Genomic DNA, 25942 nt, shown 5'->3' on the forward strand with positions numbered 1-25942 from the left:
TGTTGAAAAAATGGAGATAACATTACAAAATAAAATACTTGAGTACTGTTGGCTTAATGCAAGGACCCCATGTGTAGATGTCCTGTAAAGACATCCTACAGGATTCATCTTATTATATTACTCACTTTATTCACAAATTTTTTTGTGTAAGAAAAGCCACATAGAGTTTAGTAACCTAACAGGTCAGGTCACAAGAAGAGTTGCCTAGCCACTGCTAAGAACTTAATCATATTATTTGCAACATTAGTGCCTCAAATGGAACATGCAAGTAGAGTGCATACAAATGTTTGAAGATCAAATATATATAGTACATGCCTGTAACAGAGAAGGGGGAAGGCTTTTCCAAGCTACCAATAAAGAAAAGCAAAGTATGGTGTAGTAAATAATACAGAGACTGTTAATTTGTTTATAGTTTACCTCTACAATGCAGGAGACCATGTGTTAGTAAGGGCTTTGTTCAATCCAGTAACTTATGTACTTTTTTTGTAATTTCTTTAGCATAAAGTTTCTTTCAGGAAAAGCTAGAAACCTGTTCCCCACAAATATATTCCAGAGGTCTACTGCTAGTCATGCAAAGAAAATCACTTGGGGTTTTTTCAGAAACTCAGTCCTAACTAGCAGTTCCAGCACTAATGCGAAGTTGCAAAGGAAGTCACAGTGATGTTTACATTGGTACCAAATAGTTTGTTGCCATTCAAAATATCGGTAACATGGTTCACCTCATTTCAATATTTTTTCTCTAAAGCTTGTTGTATAAGTTTTGCACTATTTTTTGCTGTAAGGGTTGCAGTGAATAATTTCTTTCAAGTTTCTCATGGCAAACACAAAAGACATTTGCATGTAAACTGATACAGAATCATAGTATCAAGGAACTCATGCAGGAAATTCCTTCTAGACAGAAAATAACCACTGATCTTTAAAACCATAGTTGCCTGACAACCAGGAAGTTATTTAGAGCTGAGCTGGATCTAAAAGGGCCATCAGGAACCTGGAATAATTATTGAACCCTGAAGAAACAAATACCTTCTGTCCATTGCTACTGCCTTGCCTTAGCAGAGTGGTGACTTAGGTATGGAAATAGAAACAACAATACTGACAGGTTTAGGCTTTGACGAGTCACTTAAATTTCATTTCTGGGCTTCGTTCTTGTACCCTGTGGCACTGTTTATGTCAAAATACATAACTGCATCAGTGCAAAAGAATCAGGCCTGCCTGGGAGGCTTTTGTTAAAATAAGAACTATGTAAAATATATACTGTAAAATAATTCTCATAGTTTACAATGATGAGAAATATTGTGATGAGGCTGGGGGGGGGAGGAAGGAACCAACCACCAAATATTCCTCCCTAAAGGCACTGCATCTGTGCTTCTAATCCGTCTTGAGAACTGTATGTGACCTGTACATGTAATGATTAAACCCGAGGGAAACTACTTAAGCCATAAAGCAACAACGGATTTATATCGTCTTTTCCTCTCCTGCCAAACCGTCACCAAGGATGTGATGCTACCACATGAAGCTACTTTGCTTCCAGAGGCCAACAATATTCCAGGCACATGAGAAGCACTCTCCATGAAGCCCACTTCATGAAATATGCATAGAGCCATTTCAGTCTTCACCGTGGATATTTATCATATCATTTACATACAGGTTAATGATGTTTTTCAGAAGCTGCCGTTTTTACATTAGTACTTACTAGACAGGACTAGTGATATCTACTCTGCACACCTGCTCGGTAGTTTGAGTGGTCTGGAGCAAAGGGCTTACTTCAAGCCTTTACCAGAAGAAAGCTTTAAGAATTCCAGTCAAATTGCAGGCTGAGACACACTGGAGTGTGTGTAACCAAGGTTTAACTCTCTGTATGCTCAGAATAAGCTGGTTTTCACATGCCTTGTAAATAAACTGGCTTGCTTTAAGACTTGTGGTTTTTTTTTTTTGGTCACACAATTTACACTACTGAGTAGATTCGTAGTGAAGTTCTAGCTTAAATTCATTCCATGCTTGAGCCTAGGAAGAAAAAACGTTGCCAAAATGTCCAACAGCCTTGTTAGCCAGGTTTTATCTTTTCTCTGGAAGGCCTCTTTCCTTGGTTTGGTAACTAAACCCAAGGTGAGAGCAGGGTGCTTATTTATCCAGATATAGTTCTGTGTAAATGAAACATCTTTCCTTTTCTCTCAGGTAAATCAATGCGATTAAGTTGGTATTGTTATTAACCCGAAAAGAGATTCTGCTGAATAACTGAACATTACTCTAATGTTACATTTGGCGGTTTTTCTTCTATAAATGATACTACATTAATAAATGCAAGTTTTACCTTTAGCAAATGTAATTCAGTACATAATTTAGTAAACGTAACGCCATGCATATACTGAGGAGTGAACTCACACTATGTATAAGATACATCTTATAAGGTTGTAAGAATGCAACAACATGAGGAAAATCCAACATAGTCAGCGACTTACAAGTCTCTAGAGACATATTCTAACACCTTAATAGATATTTAGTATTAATCTTCCCCAGCACTCGAGTTTTATTTGTGAGTTTGTCTTTATGTATATATGAAATGAACGAACACACACACACATAACTCATTCACGTTTTCATAATGTTCAGAAATTTAATTAGTCGTGCAAAATAAACATTTGCTATTGTCTAATCCTGTTGGTTTTGTTTTGATTTTTTTTAAGAAAAAAACCCCAAACGTACAGTACTCTAAAACTGCACAGCACCACAGGAGATAGACCTGCCTGGTGGATTTTTGAGGGTATTTAATATCCTCTCAGTTCTCACGTACACAGAAAAGTACAGGTTAACCTTATGAAAGAGTTTGAGGAAAAGCACCTTATGCAAAGGAAAGCCCAAGAGCACCTATTCCTAAATATAATAAGTCCTATGCAGGCTTAAACTTTTAATGCTTTGTAGTAGTTTTCCTTACTCACAACTGACTGTTGGTGGGCACAGGGAACTCTGTTTTGACCTGCCAAGCTGTGAATACAGAATGCATTGACTTATAAAGAGAGACAGTGATAGAGAAAACTTCATTTAAACATTAATAAGAAAACTAACAGCTATAGTGTCAAATAACATACAGTTCATTCTATGTTCAGAAGCCTTTCTTATCGATTTAGTTCAACTTTAGTAGCTACTGTTGTTTCTCCTTGGAGGTTCTGAGCTATACAAATGTAGTTTCCAGCATCTCTGGCTTCAAAATCCTCAACAACAAGAACACTCTTTGAGATTCTTGTGGTATGTCCAGTTCCTCTGTTTATCAGTCTCCAGAAGTTTTGGATAATCACAGGCCTCTTGGACTGTTTAAAAGAAAGAAAAACAACACCCACCCACATAAGAAAACAGGTGATTTTGCAAAGCGCATTAGTGACACCACCCTATCAAACTGTGAAACAAAAGGTCAGATAGTAGAAGCCTATATCCAGAAGTCAGTCTTAAGTGATGAAACTGAAGGTGTCTTGCAGTCACAGCAACACTCCTGCATTAAATTGTGACATACCAGTAAGTTATGCCAAACAAGGTGCTATGTATCTTTAGATTAGTGATGGGCTGCCAAAGCACTGCCTGGAACGCCTGAAAAAACTCAGTTGTAATTGTGGGCCACTTACTGGGGTTGCATCTGGGTACTTAATCAAGTAGCTGAGGTAGCTTGGGGGAGATGTCAGGATAGGCGTATGAACTTAGTTTCAAGATTTCAGCATGTCTCAAAAAAGGCAGGCAGCAGTGGCATGAGTGAATTAGTTGAACAAATCTTACCTAGTTCTCTTTTAGCACAGAGAATAGCTTTAAAGCATGTGTTGCAAACTGACTCCTCCTCCACTAGTTTCAGAAACACTGTATTAGGTAACGTACAAGCAAACAGTAAAAATTCTTAAGTGCTTCTAAATTAATCCTCACATGACGCTTCTTTAGAATCACAGAATCATAGCATCACCTGGTTGGAAAAGACCCACCGGATCATCGGGTCCAACCATTCCTATCAAACACTAAACCATGTCCCTCAGCGCCTCATCCACCCATATGTATTCAAAAAATACAAATGTGAATGCTTAGAAAAAAGCCTTTTAGCTACTGCTGTTCCTGTAACAGTTTTTTTAATGGACTGTTTTTCAGGTCATACTCCCTGGCATCCTTAATCATGTTGCCCTGTGCTATAACAAGAACCTGGATAAATGAGTGAGACAGGTTTCTGCTTGGAAACCATCTCCTCTTGCTTCATGAAATAGGTGGATCAGCCATTTACTAATATGAATGCTACAAGGCTTAAGCTAATAGTTTCAAAAGGACAAGTTAAGACACTCATCTAGAGCCAAAGCTACAACCTTGTACTTGCAAAATGACCAGTACAGAAAAAGCCGCCAGTCTTCTTGAAGCTTAGGGATGAGTCACCGTGCACTCACGGGATGCCTAGGAAGTGGCAGGCATTTGCAGCTAGCAAGAACTGTTTTGAAAAACTGGTAATCTCATCTAGAAATTCTTAACCCTTTAGAAGGAGCCAAGCCACTCAGCAGACCTCTACCAAGCAGAGCACTACCTTCTGTTCCCAGCCTGAAAACTAAGTGCTACCTACAATCAAGTACTACCACACAGTTAATTTAAGCCTAAGTCATTAAACATACCAAGTGGAACTTCCCTGACCCTAATGAAAGTGAGGGTGAACACCATGTAAGGTAGACACTATTTGCCTAGCTGTGCTCCAGCTAGCCCAGTTTCTCTTGAACTAATTGCCTTCTGCTTTGAAGCTGGTTTCAGGGAATCATATTAAGGAGTGGATCAGCATGCAACAGGATGCATTCACAACAGGGGAATGAGCAAACGCAATTATCAGGGAGTGGCAAGGGGAAAAAAAAAAGAGGGAGAGGTTAGTGACTACAGAGATCAGATGAGGGTCTCTCATCTCAGAGAGAAGGGTACCTAGGAGCAAGCAGGGATTAAAGTGCTGCTTCTGCTCAGGGATCAAGTGAGAGGTGATAGCCAGTTGCTGCGTGGGGTGGTAGCGGGAAGCGAAAACTATCACTTACCTCCCTGCACTGAAAGCAGCAGCAATGAATGGGAACCTCCAGTGAATCTTACAATATTGTCAGCCCTTTTTCTTGCACAAAACAAAGTGTATCTGACCAGCGCCACTGATGGCCTTCTTTCTTCTCCCTCTGCTCCCACCGTTTTCCTTTGCAGTATGTGAATACTTTCTGAATAAATGCTAAATATCCAACTCTGATATTTACTTAACCCTTTTGTTGGGGCAGACACCCAACACGACCCTTCCCTCCCTGTCCCCAGGCACAACTGGAGCTGAGTGTTCACTCCAGCAGATAAGCACATCAGCCCTTTCCATGGCAGCTGGCAGGCCACGGGACAAAGTCTCTCTCTGTCCACCATGTAGCTGGGTGCAGTGAGAGGGCGTAGTTCTCTGCTGATAGTGCAAGTGCCATGCACTGCAGCTGCAGTATCCACAGCAAACAAGGCAGGTAATTTGCATGTGTTTAGCTGTTTGTATTCAATCAGTGCTAGAAGGGTGTAACTGGAGTGCACATGCCAGTGCTGATCGGTGCTACGAGATCCCTGGAAGCACCTGGGCCAAGAACAGCCAGCAACCAAGCTTGGGCAGCCATTCAGCTATGAAAGATGTAAAAGTAGCAAGGGGTGGGCACCAATAAGATACAGAATTTCTCAAGGCCAGGCTCAATCCAGAATTTAATTACTTTAATTGTTTGTTCTTAGCAATTACAGTGAGTTAAAAAAGACATAAAACTGGGGTTTGTGTAGCCAGTTAATGCAGTCCAATAAACACAGCCAGAAAAAAAAGGAAACAACCAAAACACACAATCCACAACACAAAAAAAAAAACCTTAACAGAAAAACCATACCAATCAATCAAAGCTAATGTGACCAGCAGGGGTAATTCTTCTCCCCACCCAAGAGAGTGAATAGGACTGCCAGAGTTAAAGGCCCAGCTTGAAGGACAGACACACTGCCATTTGCTGATGCATCTCACTCAAAGTAATCCTAAGAGATACATTCAGAGGAAAACACTGGGCATTTAACTCAAAACCCACTGTTGCTCTGCAGCTCCCCAAACTTGGAGGCACTTAATTTTTCCCTAGCATTTTTATTTACTTCTCCGACAGCTGCAAGTTTCTCCGCTTGTTTAGACATCTCTCCCTTTCCTTCCTAACTTCAAATGGACACCAGAAACAAGAATTCTGCCAAACTCCTCTGGTGCTCCATCCAGTAGTTACTTTTCAGATCAACTAGCTCATGCTTTCAGTACCAAGCCCCTTGCCAAATGCAGCTGAGGCTGCACTCATGTAACAACAGTGTCCGTGCAGGGAAAGGAAACTGATAATTGTCCACAAACTCTCAGAATTCGATAGTCCCAGCACAAAAACTTATATGACAAGCAGCAGGAAATAAAAAATAAGGTGGAGGGGAGAGGAAAAAGTGAAAAGAGTGAGCTAATATCTAAACTAGGACTAGAAACCTGGTTCTACATACCTGGTGCCCTCACCACCAGTTCAAATCCCTTCGTGCTCACTTGCACGCTCACTATTTTTTCACACACCTTCCCCTGACAGCAGAGTGCTACACTCTTTTAATGTCTGCAACAAACTTCTGGGGATTTAGATTTGAATTTTCTCAAGTCTATTAGCACTGAACTCCACCCACTCACTTAAAAACTTATCTCTGCTGTTAAATTAGTTAATTCTGCACTGGCTCAGGGAGACCAGTGCTGACACAAGTACCTTATTAGCAAGCCCTGAATCGTCCTTTGACAACCTGGGAGCAGAAAGGCTGGCAAATGGAGTACAATGCAAACCCTCTGGTCCTAGAGGATCCTTTTCCTCTGGTGAAAGGTTCCATCTTCCAGCAATTCTTCCTTTGCAATTGCCTGACTAGGATAAACAGCAGTAGAGATCAGCCTGGGCAAAAGCAGATCTCTGTGCTTCTGGATGTGGACAACAATTCAGCCTAACGATTCTATGCTGTGATGATTCATGTCCCTGAGACACAGAGATGGATGGGGTATCACATGCAGAAGCACCAGTAAGGCTTTGTGGCTTGCCCTAAAATAGCTGCCTGACACTAGCTGGCTTTGACCCTTGTCTGAGGCTTTTCTTTGTAAATGCTGACAGAGGCCAAGTGGAATGGAAACTTGAGGGAGGAGCGAGCTTTGCTGAGCCTGATTTTTGCTTACATGGGTAAAGCTCTCCAGCTTCATCCCCGTGCTACTTATAGGCTCTCAGGGAAAGATGGGCTGAAGTTCAAAGGGCATGTGCTGCAGCCTTCTGCCCATGTGCCTGAGTTAGCAAGAGGCAGACACCACAATTTGAAAGAATCTTTACTCCAAATCTAGACACTGACTGACATTCAATGTATTGTCTTTATGAAGAAGAAACCATTTCAGCCAGGGCTTACATCTCTTACCTCTTGCTCTGGGTACTGCCATCTGAAGTTCACATCTACATCTGGCTCCCCAAGAACTGTGCAGCTTACATGAACGCTGTCACCGACTTCAGCTCTAGTGGATGATGCTGCGATTGTGGTTGAGGGTGGGCCCTTGGGAACTGATAGAAAGATAGTTTTTTGGAAGCAGAAAATTAAAGTTAAATATACCAAGAGAACTTAAGAGTCAATTTCTGCCTCAGTGTGCTTAACGCAACAGGTAAGTTATGTACACCTGCAGCTTTCCTGTCTACACCAGGAAAGGGCTAGAATTTAAACCTACAAAGTTTTATCACATATACTTTTGATCAAGATTTTAAAACTCTGATTACATTATTTACTTTACAAATAATTTTTTTAAATTGTTTTCTAAACAACATCAGCAGAAGAAACAAAAGTTTGTGAAAGCATATAGAAAACTGCACTCTACCTTCCACGTACAGTAGGTGATACTTGATGGAAATCTGAGGTGCTCCCTGTGACTCTGCCTTGCAGTAGACAATACCTTTATGATCAGAAGTAGGGTGCTGGTAGACAAAACCCTTCTTCACATCATAAGTAACATCAATTCCATCTATTTCAATTTCTTCTGCTGGAAATTCTCTGTGTAGAGTCACTTTTGCTGAAGGAGTAGTGACACGACATGGGATAACTGCAGGTTTATCTGGGTTCAGGTAGACAATATCAAAATAGCTGGGAGTAGGTACAAAGAGTTCCTCTTTATCTGTGCAGAAAAGTTGACATAGAAAAAATATGTATATCTTGGTTTAACAGAAGGAAGAGAAAACACATATGACAAGAGAAAATAGCTATGAGCAACATTAAAAATTAACCCAAAGCTTTTTGCTTTAAATACACACACACAAAAGAAAAAAAAGAAAACACAAACAACTTCTTGAATGTGAGCATATATTTACAGATGCTTCCATTAAAAATATTAAATAAAAAAGAAAGAGTATTCTTTACTGTTATCAAATATTTTTACTCTTACGAAAATCTTTGGAATTCCTTTTTAGTACGTTTCCAAATACTCATCTGGTTCTAATTCTGTTCACTCGCCCATTTTTAAAGGGTAAGACACACAAAAATCAAAACACCATTGGTAAGATAGGCACTACTAGAAAGACATATTCTTTGGAGCTACAGCCTTTTTATAAATATGATTTTAGGCAAAATGTTTGATTTACTGCCCTAAGTAGCTGAAATATTTAGTGCTTTTAGAATGACAGTTGAATGCTTCAGAACATAAAGCTGAAATTCCTTTTTCTAGCACAAACATTTACATAATAACTTTACTGAAAAGTTTAGAAAGGCTAGAATAAAGGAATGTATCCTCAGAACATCAAGCACTTCTGATAAATGGCTTCTGCAGAGTCTCATGGTCTCAATTTAGCTCCAAAACATATCGCAAACAAACCTATCTTGTACTGAAATATTTGCTGGCCAAGAATGCTTTAGCTCTAATCAGGCAGTGAAGGCTGTTTTACCATTCAGAATATTTTCCGTAAGAATAATTTAACCATTTGATTTCAGCTCTATTGCACTAAGTAGCAGTATATTCCACACAGTTACCCACTATGCTCCTATTCATGCAGTGTTACAGCTATAGTTAACTTCAAGGTGTGGAACAACACGTGTGCTTAGGAGTGTTTTGCCTCTCAACATGCTACATAGACTCTTGGGTGAAATTGTGGCCTTACAAAGAATAATGAGATCAAGATTCTTAAATTAGCTCAGGTAACGGGAAGGGTGAGGGCAGAGTGTCTACATGGTCATCTGAATGCCTTGACAAAATGAGTCTCCTGTATAGATTTATTTTCTTTATCCAGGCACATTTTCAAAAATCAAACTTTTTTTTTACTGGTTTTGTAGAAGATCCTCAGAATGTGTGTTAGTATTTTCAAAGGAATTTGCTTTCCATTGTACTATGTATTTATGCATTTAGTATAATCCGTAGGGAAAACGGAATCATAAATCACACTAAGCAAGTGATTTGCTGCTTACCAGCACTGTCTTCCTTAAGACCGACTAAAAAAAAGATGAAAATTGTGGAAGAAAAATCTTGACAGTGAAATTGCTGATGTAGCTTTATTCATGTCTTACTAGCAAATATATTGCCATTAATAATCCCCCAGTGAGGTAATTACCTGTGAAAAAGATGTACGTTGAACCTGTTTTAGTCTCATCTTTCCTGCATTTGTTACCATTGCACAGTTGAAGCCAGCAGCTATATTCACCTGTGTCTGCTGCAGTGGAGTTGGTGAGGATCAGCTCACTGTACCTGTCAAGCTGCTTTATACTGGGGAGAAGAAAAACAAAAAGGCACAGACAAGAAGGGATGTATTTGCTCATAAATTTCTGTCAGCTCACTTCTGCTTCTGAATTTTTTATTCCTACTCTGTGCCTGACCTTCCTTTTGCTTTCAAAGCTGCATAGCAACTCCCTCTTTTGCTCCAACAAAGACCCGCTTACATGAATAGTTAATGATTTCAACTACACATGAGTGATTGCAAGCTACTGTCCTGTACAGTTCACTCTTGGATACCTTCAGTCCCCATTTTGATATTGGGCTGAGGCTGCTGTAGACAATATGTTTATCTATGTTTTGTTTCAGTTTGTCCACATATGTCCCATATTTTCATGCTCCAAGTCAACCTACATGCATCCGAGTTGGTTTTTCATGCCATTAATTGTTGCAATCCTTCAATGGTAGATAACAGAGTTAATTCAGGAGTAATAAGTAGCAGCTACTTTAATAACAGTTTGTTTGACAGTTTCTGCCTGCTTTTGATGTGAATGCTTTCCCATCTTGCTTTAACATACTGGTCCACGTTTCCTGTTGCAATCACCATCATAAAGAGCTTCTATCTCAATTTGGATTTGTTCTGCAAGTAAGTAAGTCATTTTGCATTGACAGTGAGGTGGCTTAGGGCAGAGGAGCAGGCATCCTCTCACTGGAGCCTCCTCACCACCCCTCAGCTATTTCAGAGCATGACCCTGAGAAATGCTGGAGGTGTACTGGCAGTGTCATCAGCGAACTACACTAAATTCAGCCTATGTGATTATTTCAGAATTGATACGCTTTTTTTCCTCCTTCTCCTGAATGACATCTGTAAATGTGCAAATATTTATAAATATGCAGATGCTGACAATCTTCCTAAGGGTCAGAGGTCCAATTCATGAAATTCAGCAACTACAATATCATCTTGTTCTTTTTTTATTTTAAGCTTTGCTTTCCTGGCTCTCTCCTGCAGACAGATGGTGTTACAGACAGATGGCAGTCTGCTGTGTTGCCTTTCAATAGATTGCAAAGGTTACGGTCCACAAGCACCAGTTCTCAACAAACCCTGTGAGGACAGCCATCTGGGAGTACTGATACACTCCACCAAGTGCTCTAATCTTTAAAACTGTAATTCTCAACCACCTGCCTTTAGATGGTAGCACATCCAGAACATGAAGGTTTCCCACTTTCCTTTGTGGGACACCAAGTTACACGGCCATTTCTGTTCTAAACAAGTCACGAGAGCTTTTTCCTGTTTTAGGCATTTGATAGCAAACTTCTTTTCAGTGTTTCAAACAGGCTCTGGACAAATACACAGCTTGCATGAAGTCTGAATAGCTCCCCACACTTCTACTCATCTGTACATCCTCTGAACACTTATTATCCTCCTATTTCTTCTTATTAATATAGCAATTATTCTGTAAGGCAGATGCATAATTGAATAATTTATTTCTAGCTTTGAAGAAATTCTTATCCTCTAAAAGACCCTGTCACTGTCTAACAGCTGTACTATAGATATGCCTGACCACCGTATGCTCTAAATGCTCTGTTTTGCCTACATTTCCATTGTAGGCAGAAAACTGCTTAAATAGAGAGGCAACTGCTTCCAGCTACATGCGCTTCCCAAAATTTCTGACTCCCTAGGTGTTCTGCTAGCAGTTTGCACTACTACCAGCAATCATAACCAATGGCCCATGTAACTCAACATTCAGCCTCCAGACAAGGCCAGTAGCTTAGAAACTAAAAACTCACCAAACACACAACCCAAGTAGGGCTAACTGAGGATTACCTGTTCCATTAAAGCCCTCAGACACCAATAATACACTCAATCATAGAATCATAGAATCACCAGGTTGGAAGAGACCCACCGGATCATCGAGTCCAACCATTCCCACCAATCTCTAAACCATGCCCCTCAGTACCTCATCCACCCGCACCTTGAACACCTCCAGGGAAGGCGAGTCAACCACCTCTCTGGGCAGACCGCTCCTTTGCCTAATGACCCTTCCAGTGAAGAATTTTTTCCTTATGTCGAGCCTGAACCTCCACCACAGGGCAGTTTTGAGGCCTGTCTAAGGAAACAGGTAAATCATGTTTCCTACCTGCTAGTGCACTTGTCCTAAACAACCTCATCTGATTCCACTTTTTGGAACCATGTAATTACACAGGCATAGCATTTTCATTTTTAGTATATACGCTACCTTATAAAATATCTTCAGTTTTTGGATAATGTAAGATTACTATCTTACATTAGATTAGATTAGATTAGATTAGATTAGATTAGATTAGATAGAGATTCCTATCCATACAAGAGATCCTGTTGTGTATCATACTCAACAGGAAGAAAAGAGAAATCAAAAACATGTCCTAGCATGTATTAATATTATTATTGTTTAGTTTCACAGTTCACACTTCACAGGCTGCATGACTACATCAGCATAAAATGTTCTGTAAGTATCCAGTACTAAATGTCAACACTACAGTGAAACCATTAAGCCAAATATTTTTGCCTCCAACCCTTAAAGCAGACACTGAACCATAGCTTGAAATCCCAACAGACAGAAAAATAAGGTCAGAGTTAATTAATTATTGTACAGTGTGTTCTACTTAACTGAGAACAAGCTATCCAGTAATCAATGGAAATAGCCTAGTGAGGTAGTCATCCACAAACATGCACTAACAAAACCTGGCAACTGAGACTATAAGTGTTGAGACTTGTGACATGACCACATAAAGCAGACAAAACAGGCTATATAAAGTAAATTAAAAGTGGTAGATCCTGCAGCTGACCAATATTTCCTGGATAACTTTTATTTCATTTATATTTCAGATGCTGGGAAATCTGATTCAGAAGCCAAAACTTTACTGTACTCTACACATCACAAAGTAAAAATGTTGTATATAAAAACATTTCAAGACTGTTTAAAGAAACTAGAAAACAACTCCAAAATCTTATTCCATACATTTAACTTACTAAGATTTAGTTAACTGAAATTCAAAAGATCTTGGCCAGAAGAACTATGACAAGTTTTGAAGCACAAACAAAATACATATATATATATATATATATATATATAAAGACAAAAAGACAGCATACAAAGCATCACTCAAACAGTATCTAGCAAACTCCTCTCAAGCAGCTACATTTATACTGACAAAAACAGAGCTTATCTCATATACAAGCTCACTAGGAGAGGAACATAACATCTTACTGTTTAACATGAGAAAAAAAATCCCTAGCTTTCAGACTTCAGAGCACATGGAACAAAATGAAATTCAGTTATATACATGAATTCACTTAATGTCCCACTAAGCCAGCAGGAGCCTGCATTCACTGAAAGCAGTCTAATTTTGCCCTCTACAACAGTTTCCTCAGTACTTGCAAGAGTGATTTTTGTCCACAACCCCATGCACATACAAATATGTGTGATGCATGTCCAGCACTTTGCTCCAGCTTCTTCCCCTGCAGCAGCTCTATTTCACATGAGTTTATTTATTAGATGAAGTTCTGTGATAAATATGACTGACCTTTGGTAAGAGAGAGATCCATGATACAAGTCAAGCAGAGAAGAGACCGTGTGAAGTTAGACTAACTTCATCTAAAGCACCTTTTTGCTATCAAGCATAAGAAAGCGAAAATATGCTGGCCCTTATTTTTTTATATCTGTCTCAGTTTTTGCTCCTTCTTACACATTGTAGATCCATTTTCTGTGTTAGCCTTCAGTCATTAATTTGTTATGCACAGTCTTACAAAAGAGCATTCCAGCCCCAGCCCTTCTGTTCTGGAGGGGCATAAGCTACCTTTGACTGTTAACACGGCCAAGATTTTTGGCCAGTTCAGCCAGTACACAAAATTTTCAGACAAAAAGTTATCTGCAGCGCGTACTTACACTGCATAATGCAAGAAGGCATTACAGATAATAAGTAGTCCTGAAGGTAGTTAGTGTGTGTCCTTAACTCAGGAGCCTAGTTTGCATGATTCTAACTTTCTCCTGAGTTGCACTGCATGATACAATCTCTAAATCTGAGTAAATAATTTTAGTGTATACTGTTATTTACTCGAGTTAGGATAGTGGAAAGAGAGTATTTCTCCTCTGGCCCAACAAGAACCAGCCAAAGAGGAGTCCTCTTCCTTTCACTCAGCATCTTTCCCCCTCCCTGTATCATCATTTTAGCATATGTCAGCAACTACAGACCTGTATTAAATACTGAGATTTTCCAGTATTGCAAGCAAAAATATTTTATTTACCAGGTTGTAAACTATGCCTACAAAGACAAACTCAAACAAAGCATAGCCACTAATGCTACAGAAATGGCTTTTGTAATTATAATCTCTTCCATCTTGGAAAAGTCTTCCAGGCTGCTATATTCTTCTTAATGTGTGGATGAGTTACAACTGTGATACGCATAGCATGGAGACAAAGAATAAAGCTTTCATCTGTACTTCTTTCCACAACCACCCATAGGAAACACATTACATGGATACTAAATTTAACTAGTTGCAAATCAAAACACCCTCTTCTCCCAGAACTACAGAGAGGAAACAGAACGCAGTGAGCATACATCTTCAGCATCAGCTCCTGCCCTGAACCTCTGCTGTTAACAAACCCTCCAACAGAGTTACAAATGCCCTCACTGCCCTGAACCTTAACGATGGTCTCTTCTGCCTCTTTCAATTGCAATTCGATTAGATGCCAAGGTCTTTAAAGCCTACTCTTGTATCAGTTAAGAGTCAGAGAATGTTAGCAGTTTCCAGGAGACATAAACCACCTTGCTTATTGTTAACACTCCCACCAGACCAGCTGAATTTGCAAATCCCTCCTAATATTTAAACTAAAACCAGGAACTGGATGCCAGAGCATCTGTTGCTGTAGAGACATACAAACTAACAAAAGAACAGTAGTCGTTAGTCCCCAGCAACTGCATGGACCTCAGCCACTGCCCCTCTTCCTCACTTACCCTCTAGGTGTGGCAACCCTCCCCTCCTTCACTTTCCTCAGAGCCCAACAGCTCTCGCTGCTGCCACCAGCTCTGGTTTGCACCAGTGCCCCAACTCCAGCACAACCAACATGGAAATCCAAGAAACAAAAGCATGGCCCAGTTAATTAGCTTGGGTTTCACTCCACACCTCACTAATTGGTAATAAAGGGATTACCTTATACCTGATCTTTAAGCACTCCAAAACTGTTAGACGATAATGGGCATATATCTACCTACGTGATTAAACAATTTTTTTTGTAGGTTATTTGCCAATGTTTTTCCTGACTTTTCTGCCTCTGCCCTATATGCAGTACTTTGTTTTAAAACAATGAGTGTAGTATATAATAAATTTTTTAAATTTGCCTATTGTAGTTGGTGCATGGTCTTTTGTATGCTGCCAGGAAGACCTAAGCTCCTCCTGAACGATGGTAAAAATAACCTTTTCTGCTGCCAGTTTACTTCCAAATACTACCAACTGAACTAACTAAATAACAGGCTATATTGTGATATTTATTTATGATATTCAATCAAAGCCATCTAAAACCACAGAATGTGATTCTCATATTTCATATTTTATAAAGCAGACTTTGTTTCACGTGCATCTAATAGCCCTAAAGCAAAGATCTTTAGGTAATTACCAAAGTCATGCTAAAAAGGTGATGAAAATCTAACCGCATGAGATCCTGTTGTCAATGTCTCCATAAATTATTACTATTACTATTTTATGACTCTGAAACATTCTACTAATCTGTTTCAATTTCCCTCATTAATTATAGAACCTTCTGCTTACATTTAAAATGGTTGATTCAGTCTAACTTAACCTTCAATAGCTTACATGAAAATAATTTCTCTAAAGCAAAGACCATAATATTACAGTGCAGACCCTCAAATATAAGCCTAACATACTACTAAAAAAATACTTAGGCACATTATATCCACTCATCCAAAATATTTTACAGCATTTATTTTGTGTGACATTATTAACTTTTGTTATATTGTTAGAATATTAAAAATACTTTGAATGTGAGTGAGAACAAAAAAATAAATTGCTGAGGCAACAGAATCCCAAACTACTTCACACTACAGAATGCTGAACTACCCAATTTAGAAATACATACCTTCCCCCCTCCATTCTCTTAAATACTTGTATTTTGTCCTGTGTGCATCACTAGAAAACTATTTAATTTTGCAAGAGAGGAATAGACAGTCAAACAAATAATGAAGAAGCATTCAGGTTCCTCGCCAAGAAAGCTGTGAATACTTGTCTTGACTTCTTCAATGCCAGATACTAACACACAGATAACATGGCAGGCAGGCCTACAAGACCAAATCATGCTAGCAACCTATTTGCAAATGCTCAAAACATACTATACATTTGGAAACAACAGCCAGCAACACCCCCCCCCCCTTGATATTATTTTGCACATTCAGCGCTGGCTTGCTGGAAGGCCAGGTCTCTATGGCAGCTGCTGAACGCCACCTACTGGAATAAATCCAGATGAAATATTTTTCTGCAAAAGAAAAAAGCAATAGCTGTTTAAATTGGCCCCGAGAACTTCTGAGAGATATTGCTGCGATAAGCCCTTAGCAGAAATAGGCTTGCTGCCCTTACTCTGACAGAAGCCTTGCAATAGCTACAGAGGTTTATTCAGACAGTGCAGTTATTGAACTGCTCAGCAGTCAGGGGGCAAGCAAATAAATACTCACAGAAGTACTGGCTCACAAATTTCAGAAGGCTATGCTAAAGATCACAGTCTCTTTGGAAAGGAGAAGAATATATCTAAAAAATTAATTAACTGAGAGTAATTCTAAGCTAGCACCATACCTGTAAACAAGTGAAACGGATCACAGATATTCAAGCAACCTTAATTACTTATAGAAGGCAAAAGCAATTCTACTTAATTTAGGAAAAAAAAGGACAATAGGAGCTGATACCTTTGCTCATACCTCTGTGCCTCTTTAACCTAATAATCCAAGAAAAGTTGCTTCCACTCTTCCTTAGGGCATTGTTCACAGTGCTCCACAGTCTCATTACTTGTCTTTCAGTCACATATATTGCCATAAAATAGTCAATGAGAACAAACACCACTCATGGCAAAGAAATGCTTGTGGAAGACCTTAAGCTCCTTACATGCCCCACCACTTTCAAATACAGAACTAAATGACTACATTTAATCTACATTTAGCTATGTGTACTATCCTCAACAACTGTGAAGGCAAAAAACTATACGGGTTTTTGGAGAGATGTTTAGAGCAACAGGACACTCACCTGGTGGTGGGGCAGAGAAAGGAAGCATCCTCAGCTCCTCTTCCTGCCCTAACAACTGTTTATGTGGTTTCCATTAAGATGTCACTAGATGAAAGAAAAAGTCTTCCTAAACCTAAGGTGACTATCCTCAGCATTAAACTCTGCCACACCACAAACCTTGCAATTCCCATTGGCACACAAGGTGAAAAAGTAAAGACCACTCTTACTTGCTCATTAGCAAAGTTGTTAATGTATTTTTTTGCTAGCTGAGAGATGTGGGTTTCAGCCTCTTCAGAAAATTAATCTTAGTGTTTTAGGTGGTAGCTGCACTAGAAACCAGTACAGTCGACCAGGAGGTCTTTGTAAAGCAACAGAGTTGGTAATAAATGCCTGACATCCACACTCACGCATTTTGAGAGTTTAATTTCCAGCTAGCTCTAATGTGGCTCCCTGTCAGTGGCTGGAGCACACTTATGTCCTATTGGACCACATCATCTACTTCAAATTCATCTGAAGGAAATTCAGTTCACATGCTATGAGATTATTCCAACAGTGCAAATCACAGGGCAATAATTATGACAACTGAAAGATGCTCATCCTTTTGTACTGACATTAGAAACTGCTAGGTGAAATATCTTGATTGTAAAAGATAAAAAAACCCCTAGTGGTGCTGAAAGTGGTAGGGGAAAAAAAGTTCTGGATTTTTTTTATCCTCAAAATGAGAAACAGCTTACCTGAGTCTGGAGTCTTTAAAAGTGTCTAAGTATGAAGGATAGTTCCAAGTAACGTTACTGCCCTTACATCGCAGTTCTATACTTTCTCCTGCAGACAGGCTTAAAGAGGCAGCCAGTTTCTGGAAATGACCTTTATCCGTCATCTGTGTCAGTATGGACTGGGATTTCAAAGAGGAGTCAGCAGATTCTCTCTCCTTCATTCTGGGGATTTTGGGTTTTACTTTTTTGTTAACAGGTTTTATTCTGTTTTCCCCAGGTTCTTTTGGACGCTTACTTTTTGCAGCCTGTCCAGTAACTAGTAAAATAAGGAAAAGAAGGCAATGTTACTCATTAAGAAAAGGCTATATGGTCTTTTTGCAACAGAAAAAAATATTTTCCTTATTATCACAGAGAATAACTAACATTTTATTCTTCCTATAAAGGAATGACATAAAAATCAGTAAGAGTTAATTTCCATAAGTTTTTTAAGTCTCTGACATGACCCACTTTCCTAGGGAAAAAGGAAAAAAACACAGCTTCAACAACATGTGGAAAATCTATACTTACAGTTCACATAAACAGACAAATATGTAAGGTATGAGAACTTTACAAATGGGAAGGGAAAGAAATACGGCATTTCTGCCTCCAGTTACTTTTGTCATTTCTAACTCATTGCCATTTAGTACACAAAGCTACACAAGTTCTCTGACACACACCCATCAATTCTACATAACCTTTTCATACACCACCTTACTGTAAGAGAGACATGAAGAAAAACTGGCAAGTGTGGAACTTCATGACAATTTATAAAATACCGATAGTGATGCACTTTTTTCTTTAACAGTAAGTACTGTGAAAATACAAATGGCAATTCAGTCACTTGAAGGTAGTATTTAATTGATCACTTCTCTGGAACAGCCATTTATTTTCATGTGGACTGTCAAAACAGAACCTTATGTAGAGAAAAATGGTAAACAGAGATGCTGAGCTGCCTTTAAAACCAAAGCAAAACAAGTGGAAAGGGAAAGGGAAAGTGAGATGTCTCAAATTCAAAGGAGAAAAAATAATCAAGGTACTCCCACTTTAACTGACAGCAGGAAGCAAAGACCTTTTGTGAGATGAGCCTAAAACTGCTGTCCTCAGACACCAAAAATCGCCACTAACTGTGCCTGACAGCTAGTTCACACTGAACATGGATTTTCCACATGAAAATGCTCAGTTATTTTATTGTACAAAACAATCAATGGGCTCCCTCGGGAGTTAAAAATAGCCCTGCTCTATATACCGAGATGGCATCAATTAAAAATGGTATTGGCTGCACTGTGAAGAGCAGCACTTGCAGATTCCTGATGGTTCCCATGACATTCCTCATACCCCTGCTGGACACCTTGCATTGCTTCAGCCTTCTACTTCTCCAAGTCCAGGCTGATGTACACCACATCTCTTTCACATGGCACAGAACCTTCTGAGCACAAATTTAAAAAACAGGAAATTCAATCTGAACATAAGAAAATGGTTTGTTTGTTTTTTTTTTACTGTGAGGGTGGTCAAGCACTTGCATGGGCTCCCCAGAGAGGTTGTGGAGTATCCATCCATGGAGATATAAAAAATCCAACTGGACATATTACTAGGTGGTCTTGCTTGAGCAAGGGATTGGACCGAATGATCTCAAGAGGTCTCTTCCAATCTCAGACATTCTGTGACTGATCTCAGCACGCAGAGTAAGGCTGCCTGCATAGAAGTATTTGCCTTCTGGTCTCACAGCAATTGGAAAATAAACTGGGAGACAGTAATGCTGCAGTTGTCTTGACTTTCCCAATGCATTTTGAACTCTTTTGGACTCTTATTACATAAGAATAATTTTTCTCAGAGGCATGTATCCGTTTATTAAGGTACATCCCTCCTCTGCCACACATTTTTCCCAGTTCTACGTTATAAGCATTGAAGTTGATTGCAAATATGCCTCACCACCTTAAAAAAAGCCACAAACTAAGGAGACTAAATAGAAATGCCTTTCACAGATTGTGACGTTTTAAGATAGAAAATACCATTATAGTTTGTGTAAGGGAGAGTGAAACAAGTATTTATGCTTCTTCCAATTTTTCTTCACAGCTGTGATGCCACTGGCCATGCAAAATTGACAGATTTGGGGAATAATGGTAACAAAGGATAATTTCAAAGTGGTTGCTGCCTCCCATGGAAAACCATGAAGTCATATTTTACTAGCTACTTGAAGCACATCACCCTAGCGAATGACACACTACATATATTACAGCAGAAAAACATGATTCTGTGATTCTGCGCTATTAGTTATTACTCCATGAGCAGCCTTTTCTTGTCTCACAGCATCCTAGCTCCCATGGAGTCTAACAACAGGCTTCTCAAAAGCTTCTGGGAATCTGAGCAGATCAACCAACTAATTTATAGCCACTTTTTATATAAAGTCCTCCAGAAAACAAGTTCAGCAGATCTGCAAAACAAAACACACTTCTAAAGGACCAAAAAACCAAACTAACAACAAAAAAAGGCAGCCATACAAAGCTACACAAACTCTTCCATATTTCATGCCTATTTATTTATGAGTTCAATTTACAGAATGCAGAGATCTGGCTTTCTACCTGTACCTCCCTCAAAAAAAATCTTATAATACTAGCATATTTTAATTTCCCTTGAAAGGAATAGTTACATGATAGGTTATACACCCAACTGAAGACTTCAGTGATTTCAGATTCAAATTTATGTCGTCGGTGTATATCATCAAATCACAGCACTTAAACACCACAAATGTTGTGGATTTTCTCTAAAGCCAATTTTTTTGGCATATTAATGAGGCACATTCTTGGAGCCTGCTATTCCAGTGTTCAGTAGGACACTGCATTTGAAGTTTCTGATATGCCTATCATGTCACCATCCACCACCAAAACCTCCCTAAGGACCTCCATGGAAAATGGTTGGACATAAATAATAAAGTTTTTAAATTAAGTTTTACTTTTTGTACATGTTCTTCCATATCCCCACTCCTGCCTGCCTTACAAACTTTGTGACTATCTCTCCCTGCCCCACCCCAACACATAAAAAGAAGAAAAGGATTCATAGCTGGTTTTATCCCTGCTGCCAGCTGTTTCCCAAAATCTTTCTGGTCTGCCCTATTCTGGTTTTTATATTTAACCCATATGCGAGTTAATGAGCTTCCTCTTCTTACATAATTCCCCCTTCCTAAATTAAATGCATCAGTCAGTTCTTAGGCTTTTATTATTCCTACAAGAATATGAAAACTACAGTCTGGCTGTTCTAAACATCTGAATCCAATTACCTGAGCACTGCTGCAGACCAAGTCAAGAATTACTGCATTTTGGGGGAGTCCTCAGAGTAGCAGCTCTAAGAAGTCATCACTTGTGGAATCTAATCAAGTGCACTCAGCATCATACCCCAACATGCATGATCCAACCTTTGCAAGTGCAATTCTTCCCTTTGCTTTTCTATCCAGTCCTTGCTGCCTCTCTAATTTCCCTTAACAGAGCAGTATTTCCCTCCATCACGTTGTGTGGTCAGTAATAAGGTTGTTTGTTCTCTGCAGGGCTGGTATTTCAGTCCAGATGACTTCCACTGACAAAAAACCACCAGAAACCAGATTTGACACTAAAGCTTTCTTCAACGCTTACTGCCACGTCTCCTTTGGGTTGAGCAATTCCATCTTCCTGTGTAGTTTGTGCCCTAGTATTACAAATTCCTGCTGACAGGCCTGAGAAGTCTTTTGGATATTCCCATTTCAAACCAGCCGTTCCAGTTCCCTGTTGTACTTTCCAGATTTGTCTGTAGAAGCACACATGCTTGGGTCCAGCCACCCTTTTCTTCCCCCCACACCCTGCCCTACTGAAATAGGGCTATTTGTTCAAACAACACTTTGCCATTTCCACTATGTTCTGCCAACCTCAATCCTTATATTTGTTCAAAGGCTTGTTCAAAGGTTTTTACAACCTCAACCCAAGGAAATGCATCATCCTAAACTGTGTGCTCTTCCACACCAGACACTCTGCCTCTAGGAAACTGTTAAAAGCTCAGCTATGAAAACTTTTCAAATTAACTGCCAGAAGCCTGGTTTTGATTTTCTCTAGATGAAGTTTTCCCTCTCCACACAAGCTCCCTCTGTTACATGTTTCTTCAGTTCCCAGTGAGTCTGAACATTTTCCTCCTATACCACACTCCCAGCTTCACAGTGAAGCTCCTGTCTGTCTGACCTTGTATTTCCCTACAGGTGACAGCAAGGGCATTTCAGGAAACAGCACTAGTGGAACTTTAATTTACCTACACAGAAAACCTCATTTTGCCTCTGCTGCACCTTCCCAAGGGGCAAGTTTCCAAGCAAGCTGTGACTACTCCGATTTTCTAGCTCTGATCACTTCCAAATGTCACTTCTAAGATGCACTGTACTCATTTCCTCCGCTACAGTACATCCAAGGTCCTTACTAACTCATTATGCCAAAGCAGAAGACGATGATTTGATACATCACAGCAACACTCAATGCAGCACTTTTGTTCCTGGTTGACAGTATTTGTCTCATCCCATCCTTTATTATTTGTCTGTCCCTTGTTATGGCAGATGTTAACACACAAACTTCAAGAATATGTCAGTCACATAATGCTAAAAGGTATCCGGTTTTGGCTTGAGACATCACCTATATCTGTATGCACATTCTACTGGTTTCACAGCTGCACAGATTACAACTCGGGAGGTCCCCTGATCTCCTCCAAGCGTCCACCTAGAGAACTTCAGAAGAAGATAGTGAGCAAAGTCTCACAGAAGGACAGAGAAATCTTGTTCTTTGTCCGCCAGATGTACTCATTCTGTGACAGGGCCCATGCTACTTCTCGGCAGCATCAGAGGCCTTTCAACTCTCATTAAAACTGACGAATTCTTCCTTGGAAAAGAAAAAAAATCGAGTGTAAGGTTACCATAAAGTATAATTCTTAACTACCAGGATTAAGATGAGAGGGAAGAGTCTTTTTGATCACAAAAAAACCCGTAACAAAACAGGTCAGACACATCTCTATGGTACTTCAAATGAGAAGTTAATCATCCAGACACTCATACAGACAACACAGAGTGACATATCAACACTCATATGGACAATCCGGAGAGACCTATTTCACTGTTCATAACCTTCCGAACTTAGCTTATATTAGTTCATTTTGAAATCATACTGTCTACACTAGGACTTGCACCTCTAACTGAACTTCTTGAAGACAGAGCGTGAAGCCCCCAGTCAAACCTCAACGCCAGCTAGACAAACTAAGTAAAACACACGCCTGGGGAATCTTTTGCCTGAGTTACAGCTCATTTTCCAGTCTGTGGATTTTACTGTCTATTTTACTGTCCATTTCTCAAATAGAAAACACTTCTTGATGTAGTAGTGCACACCCACAGACCGGACCTTTCAGAAGAAATCCTTGCCCACACCACACTGGTCCAGAATGCAATTCCTTTGCATGTAATCATAAGAAAATCTGATTGGAAAGGACTTCTGGAAGACCCTTCCCTCCCCCATTCAGTTGCTCAGAGCCTTGTCTGGCTGAGCTCTGACTATCTCAGAGGCTGGATACTCTACATCCTCCTCCTGACAACTTCTTTCAGTTCTTAACACCTCTCAGGGTGCAGGATTTTTATGTTCTTAAAAGGACTTTTTCCTTACAACCTCCTGGCCACTGTGGTCCACGTCTCTTTGCCATTCACCATGCCCCTCAGAGCCTGGCTCTCCACAAGCCTTTCCAAAGGCTACACAGGCTTTGTCCCCCAAGCCTCCTCCTCTGTTGAAAAATAAATGACTTGTTTGTTTGTTTCTCCTGAATTATTTTTCTTAAGTTTATTTACATTTGGGAAGAGGGAAACAGCCTCTCTTTTGTTAAGGTCTATGCAAGTGAAGAAGAGAGGTCTCCGAGAAGACCTTATAGAGACCTTCCCATACCTGAAAGGGGCTACAAGAAAGCTGGGGAGGGACTATTTACAAAGGCTTGTAGTGACAGGACGGGGGGAACGGGAATAAACTGGAGAGGGGCAGATTAGACTAGATATAAGGAGGAATTTCTTCACTACGAGGCTGGTGAGGCCCTGGCACAGGTTGCCCAGGGAAGCTGGGGATGCCCCATCCCTGGAGGTGTTCATGGCCAGGTGGGATGAGCAGCCTGATCCAGTGGGAGGTGTCCCTGCCCATCACAGGGAGGGTGGACTTGGATGCTCTCTTAACTTCGCTTCCAACTCAAACTATTCGATGATTCTATGAAGAATTCGTTACGAGTGTCCCTTCCCAGCCCCAGCCCTGCCTCACCCCGCACCGAGACCTCACCACAACCTGAAACTTAGTTGCAAGCCAAGTTGTCTCCTCTCTACAAGCGAAGCCTTTCTACCTTCCGGACCCCGCAGCTGCCCCCGGCCCCTCCCCGGGGCTCAGCCCCGGCCTCGATCACCGCCCCCGCACGCCCGGCCCGGGCTGACCCCTCCGCCCCGGCCCCCGGGGGCTCGGGGGGGAGCTCGGGGGGGAGCTCGGGGGGGAGCTCGGGGGGGAGCTCGGGGGGGAGCTCGGGGGGCAGGGGCTGCGCGCAGGCAGCTGCCGAAGCCGCGGGAACGCGGCGAGGGTCGGTGCTCACCGTGCAGCAGCAGGAGCAGCAGCAGCAGCGCGCGGAGCCGCATGGCGAGAGCGGCCGGGGCGGCGGCGCGGGGAGGAGCTGGGGGTGCCCGCCAGGGAGGGAGAGGAGAAAGGCTTCGGCTCCTCGTGTCCGGCACCAACCCCTCCCTCCGCGGGTCCTTCTCCTCCCCGGCGAGGCTGAGGGCGGCCATAGGCTGTTCCCGCCACACGGCCGCCGCTGCCCCACGCGGGACCGAACGGGGACGGAGCCGCATCCCAGCGCATCCCGGCCCCCGGGGCACCTGTGGGAGCTTGAATTAGCTCCTCGGTCACAGCTGCTCCTTCCCCTCCGTGGCTCGGCGTTTTGGCTGCCATCGGGCCAGAGAGCCGGGAGCAGAACGGAGCGTGGGGCAGGCTGGAAGGGACGCATCGGTTTGACTTAAAAAGGCAGGTTTGCTGTGCCAGGCTGGAACGAACGCACTGGTTTGGCTTAAAAACGCAGGTTGCTCACAAGCCTATACTAAAACTGTTTGTTAGTCATGCTTTGCAGCTTGCAGTGAAAGCGCTACCAGAGAATCATAGAATCATAGAATCACCAGGTTGGAAGAGACCCACCGGATCATCGAGTCCAACCGTTCCTATCAAACACTAAACCATGTCTCAGCACCTCGTCCACCCGTGCCTTAAACACCTCCAGGGAAGGTGAATCAACCACCTCCCCAGGCAGCCTGTTCCAGTGCCCAATGACCCTTTCTGTGAAAAATTATTTCCTAATGTCCAGCCTAAATCTCCCCTGGCGGAGCTTGAGGCCATTCCCTCTTGTCCTGCCCCCTGTCACTGGGGAGAAGAGGCCAGCACCCTCCTCTCTACAACCTCCTTTCAGGTAGTTATAAAGAACAATGAGGTCTCCCCTCAGCCTCCTCTTCTCCAGGCTAAGCAACCCCAGCTCTCTCAGCTGCTCCTCATAAGGCCTGTTCTCCAGCCCCCTCACCAGCTTTGTTGCTCTTCTCTGGACTCGCTCCAGAGCCTCAACATCCTTCTTGTGGTGAGGGGCCCAGAACTGAACACAGGATTCGAGGAGCGGTCTCACCAGTGCCGAGTACAGAGGGAGAATATCCTCCCTGGACCTGCTGGTCACACCATTTCTGATACAAGCCAAGATGCCATTGGCCTTCTTGGCCACCTGGGCACACTGCTGGCTCATGTTCAGTCGGCTGTCAACCAACACCCCCAGGTCCCTCTCCTCCAGGCAGCTCTCCAGCCAGACTCTTAACAAGCAGGAGCATTCAATCTTAGCAGCTTCCCTACAGAAGTTACGTTTCCAGCTATTCAGTTTTGCTAAAGCACCTTAATAGGCACAGTTAAGTCACAATTCACTAGCCTATAATAAAATGTTCTGTTAGTCGTGCTTTGCAGCATGCGTTGAAAGCGCTACCAGAGAAGACTTTAGTAAGCTGCAGCATTCAATCCTGTGAGAAACTCTCATTCACTGGTAAAATATTAAAAAGGGCAAAGTCTTCGAAGCAAAGATAATACTTTTATTTTACAATTCAGTGCTGAATTGGATGCCTTTCTAAAAAAGGCACACAATCCCACAAAAGCAGTGGATATATACTAGTTTTAGATCAAGAAGCGTATAAATCTCTTCAAG

The 25942-nt window shown here is 41.2% G+C and overlaps 1 protein-coding gene across 1 annotated transcript; it reads right to left on the bottom strand.

Moving 5' to 3' along the window:
* Positions 1 to 2599: 2599 nt before the first annotated feature.
* On the bottom strand, positions 2600 to 24368 carry PDGFRL (platelet derived growth factor receptor like). Its single transcript, XM_069854889.1, has 6 exons — positions 24314 to 24368; positions 17693 to 17987; positions 9597 to 9748; positions 7880 to 8173; positions 7432 to 7571; positions 2600 to 3305 (listed from the first exon to the last, which is right to left on the bottom strand). The coding sequence occupies exons 1-6, from the start codon at positions 24354 to 24356 to the stop codon at positions 3114 to 3116; spliced, it is 1116 nt and encodes a 371-aa protein (XP_069710990.1). The 5' UTR covers positions 24357 to 24368; the 3' UTR covers positions 2600 to 3113.
* Positions 24369 to 25942: the final 1574 nt, after the last annotated feature.

Source organism: Phaenicophaeus curvirostris, chromosome 4 (assembly GCF_032191515.1).
Source record: "Phaenicophaeus curvirostris isolate KB17595 chromosome 4, BPBGC_Pcur_1.0, whole genome shotgun sequence".
NCBI classification, from domain to species: domain Eukaryota; kingdom Metazoa; phylum Chordata; class Aves; order Cuculiformes; family Cuculidae; genus Phaenicophaeus; species Phaenicophaeus curvirostris.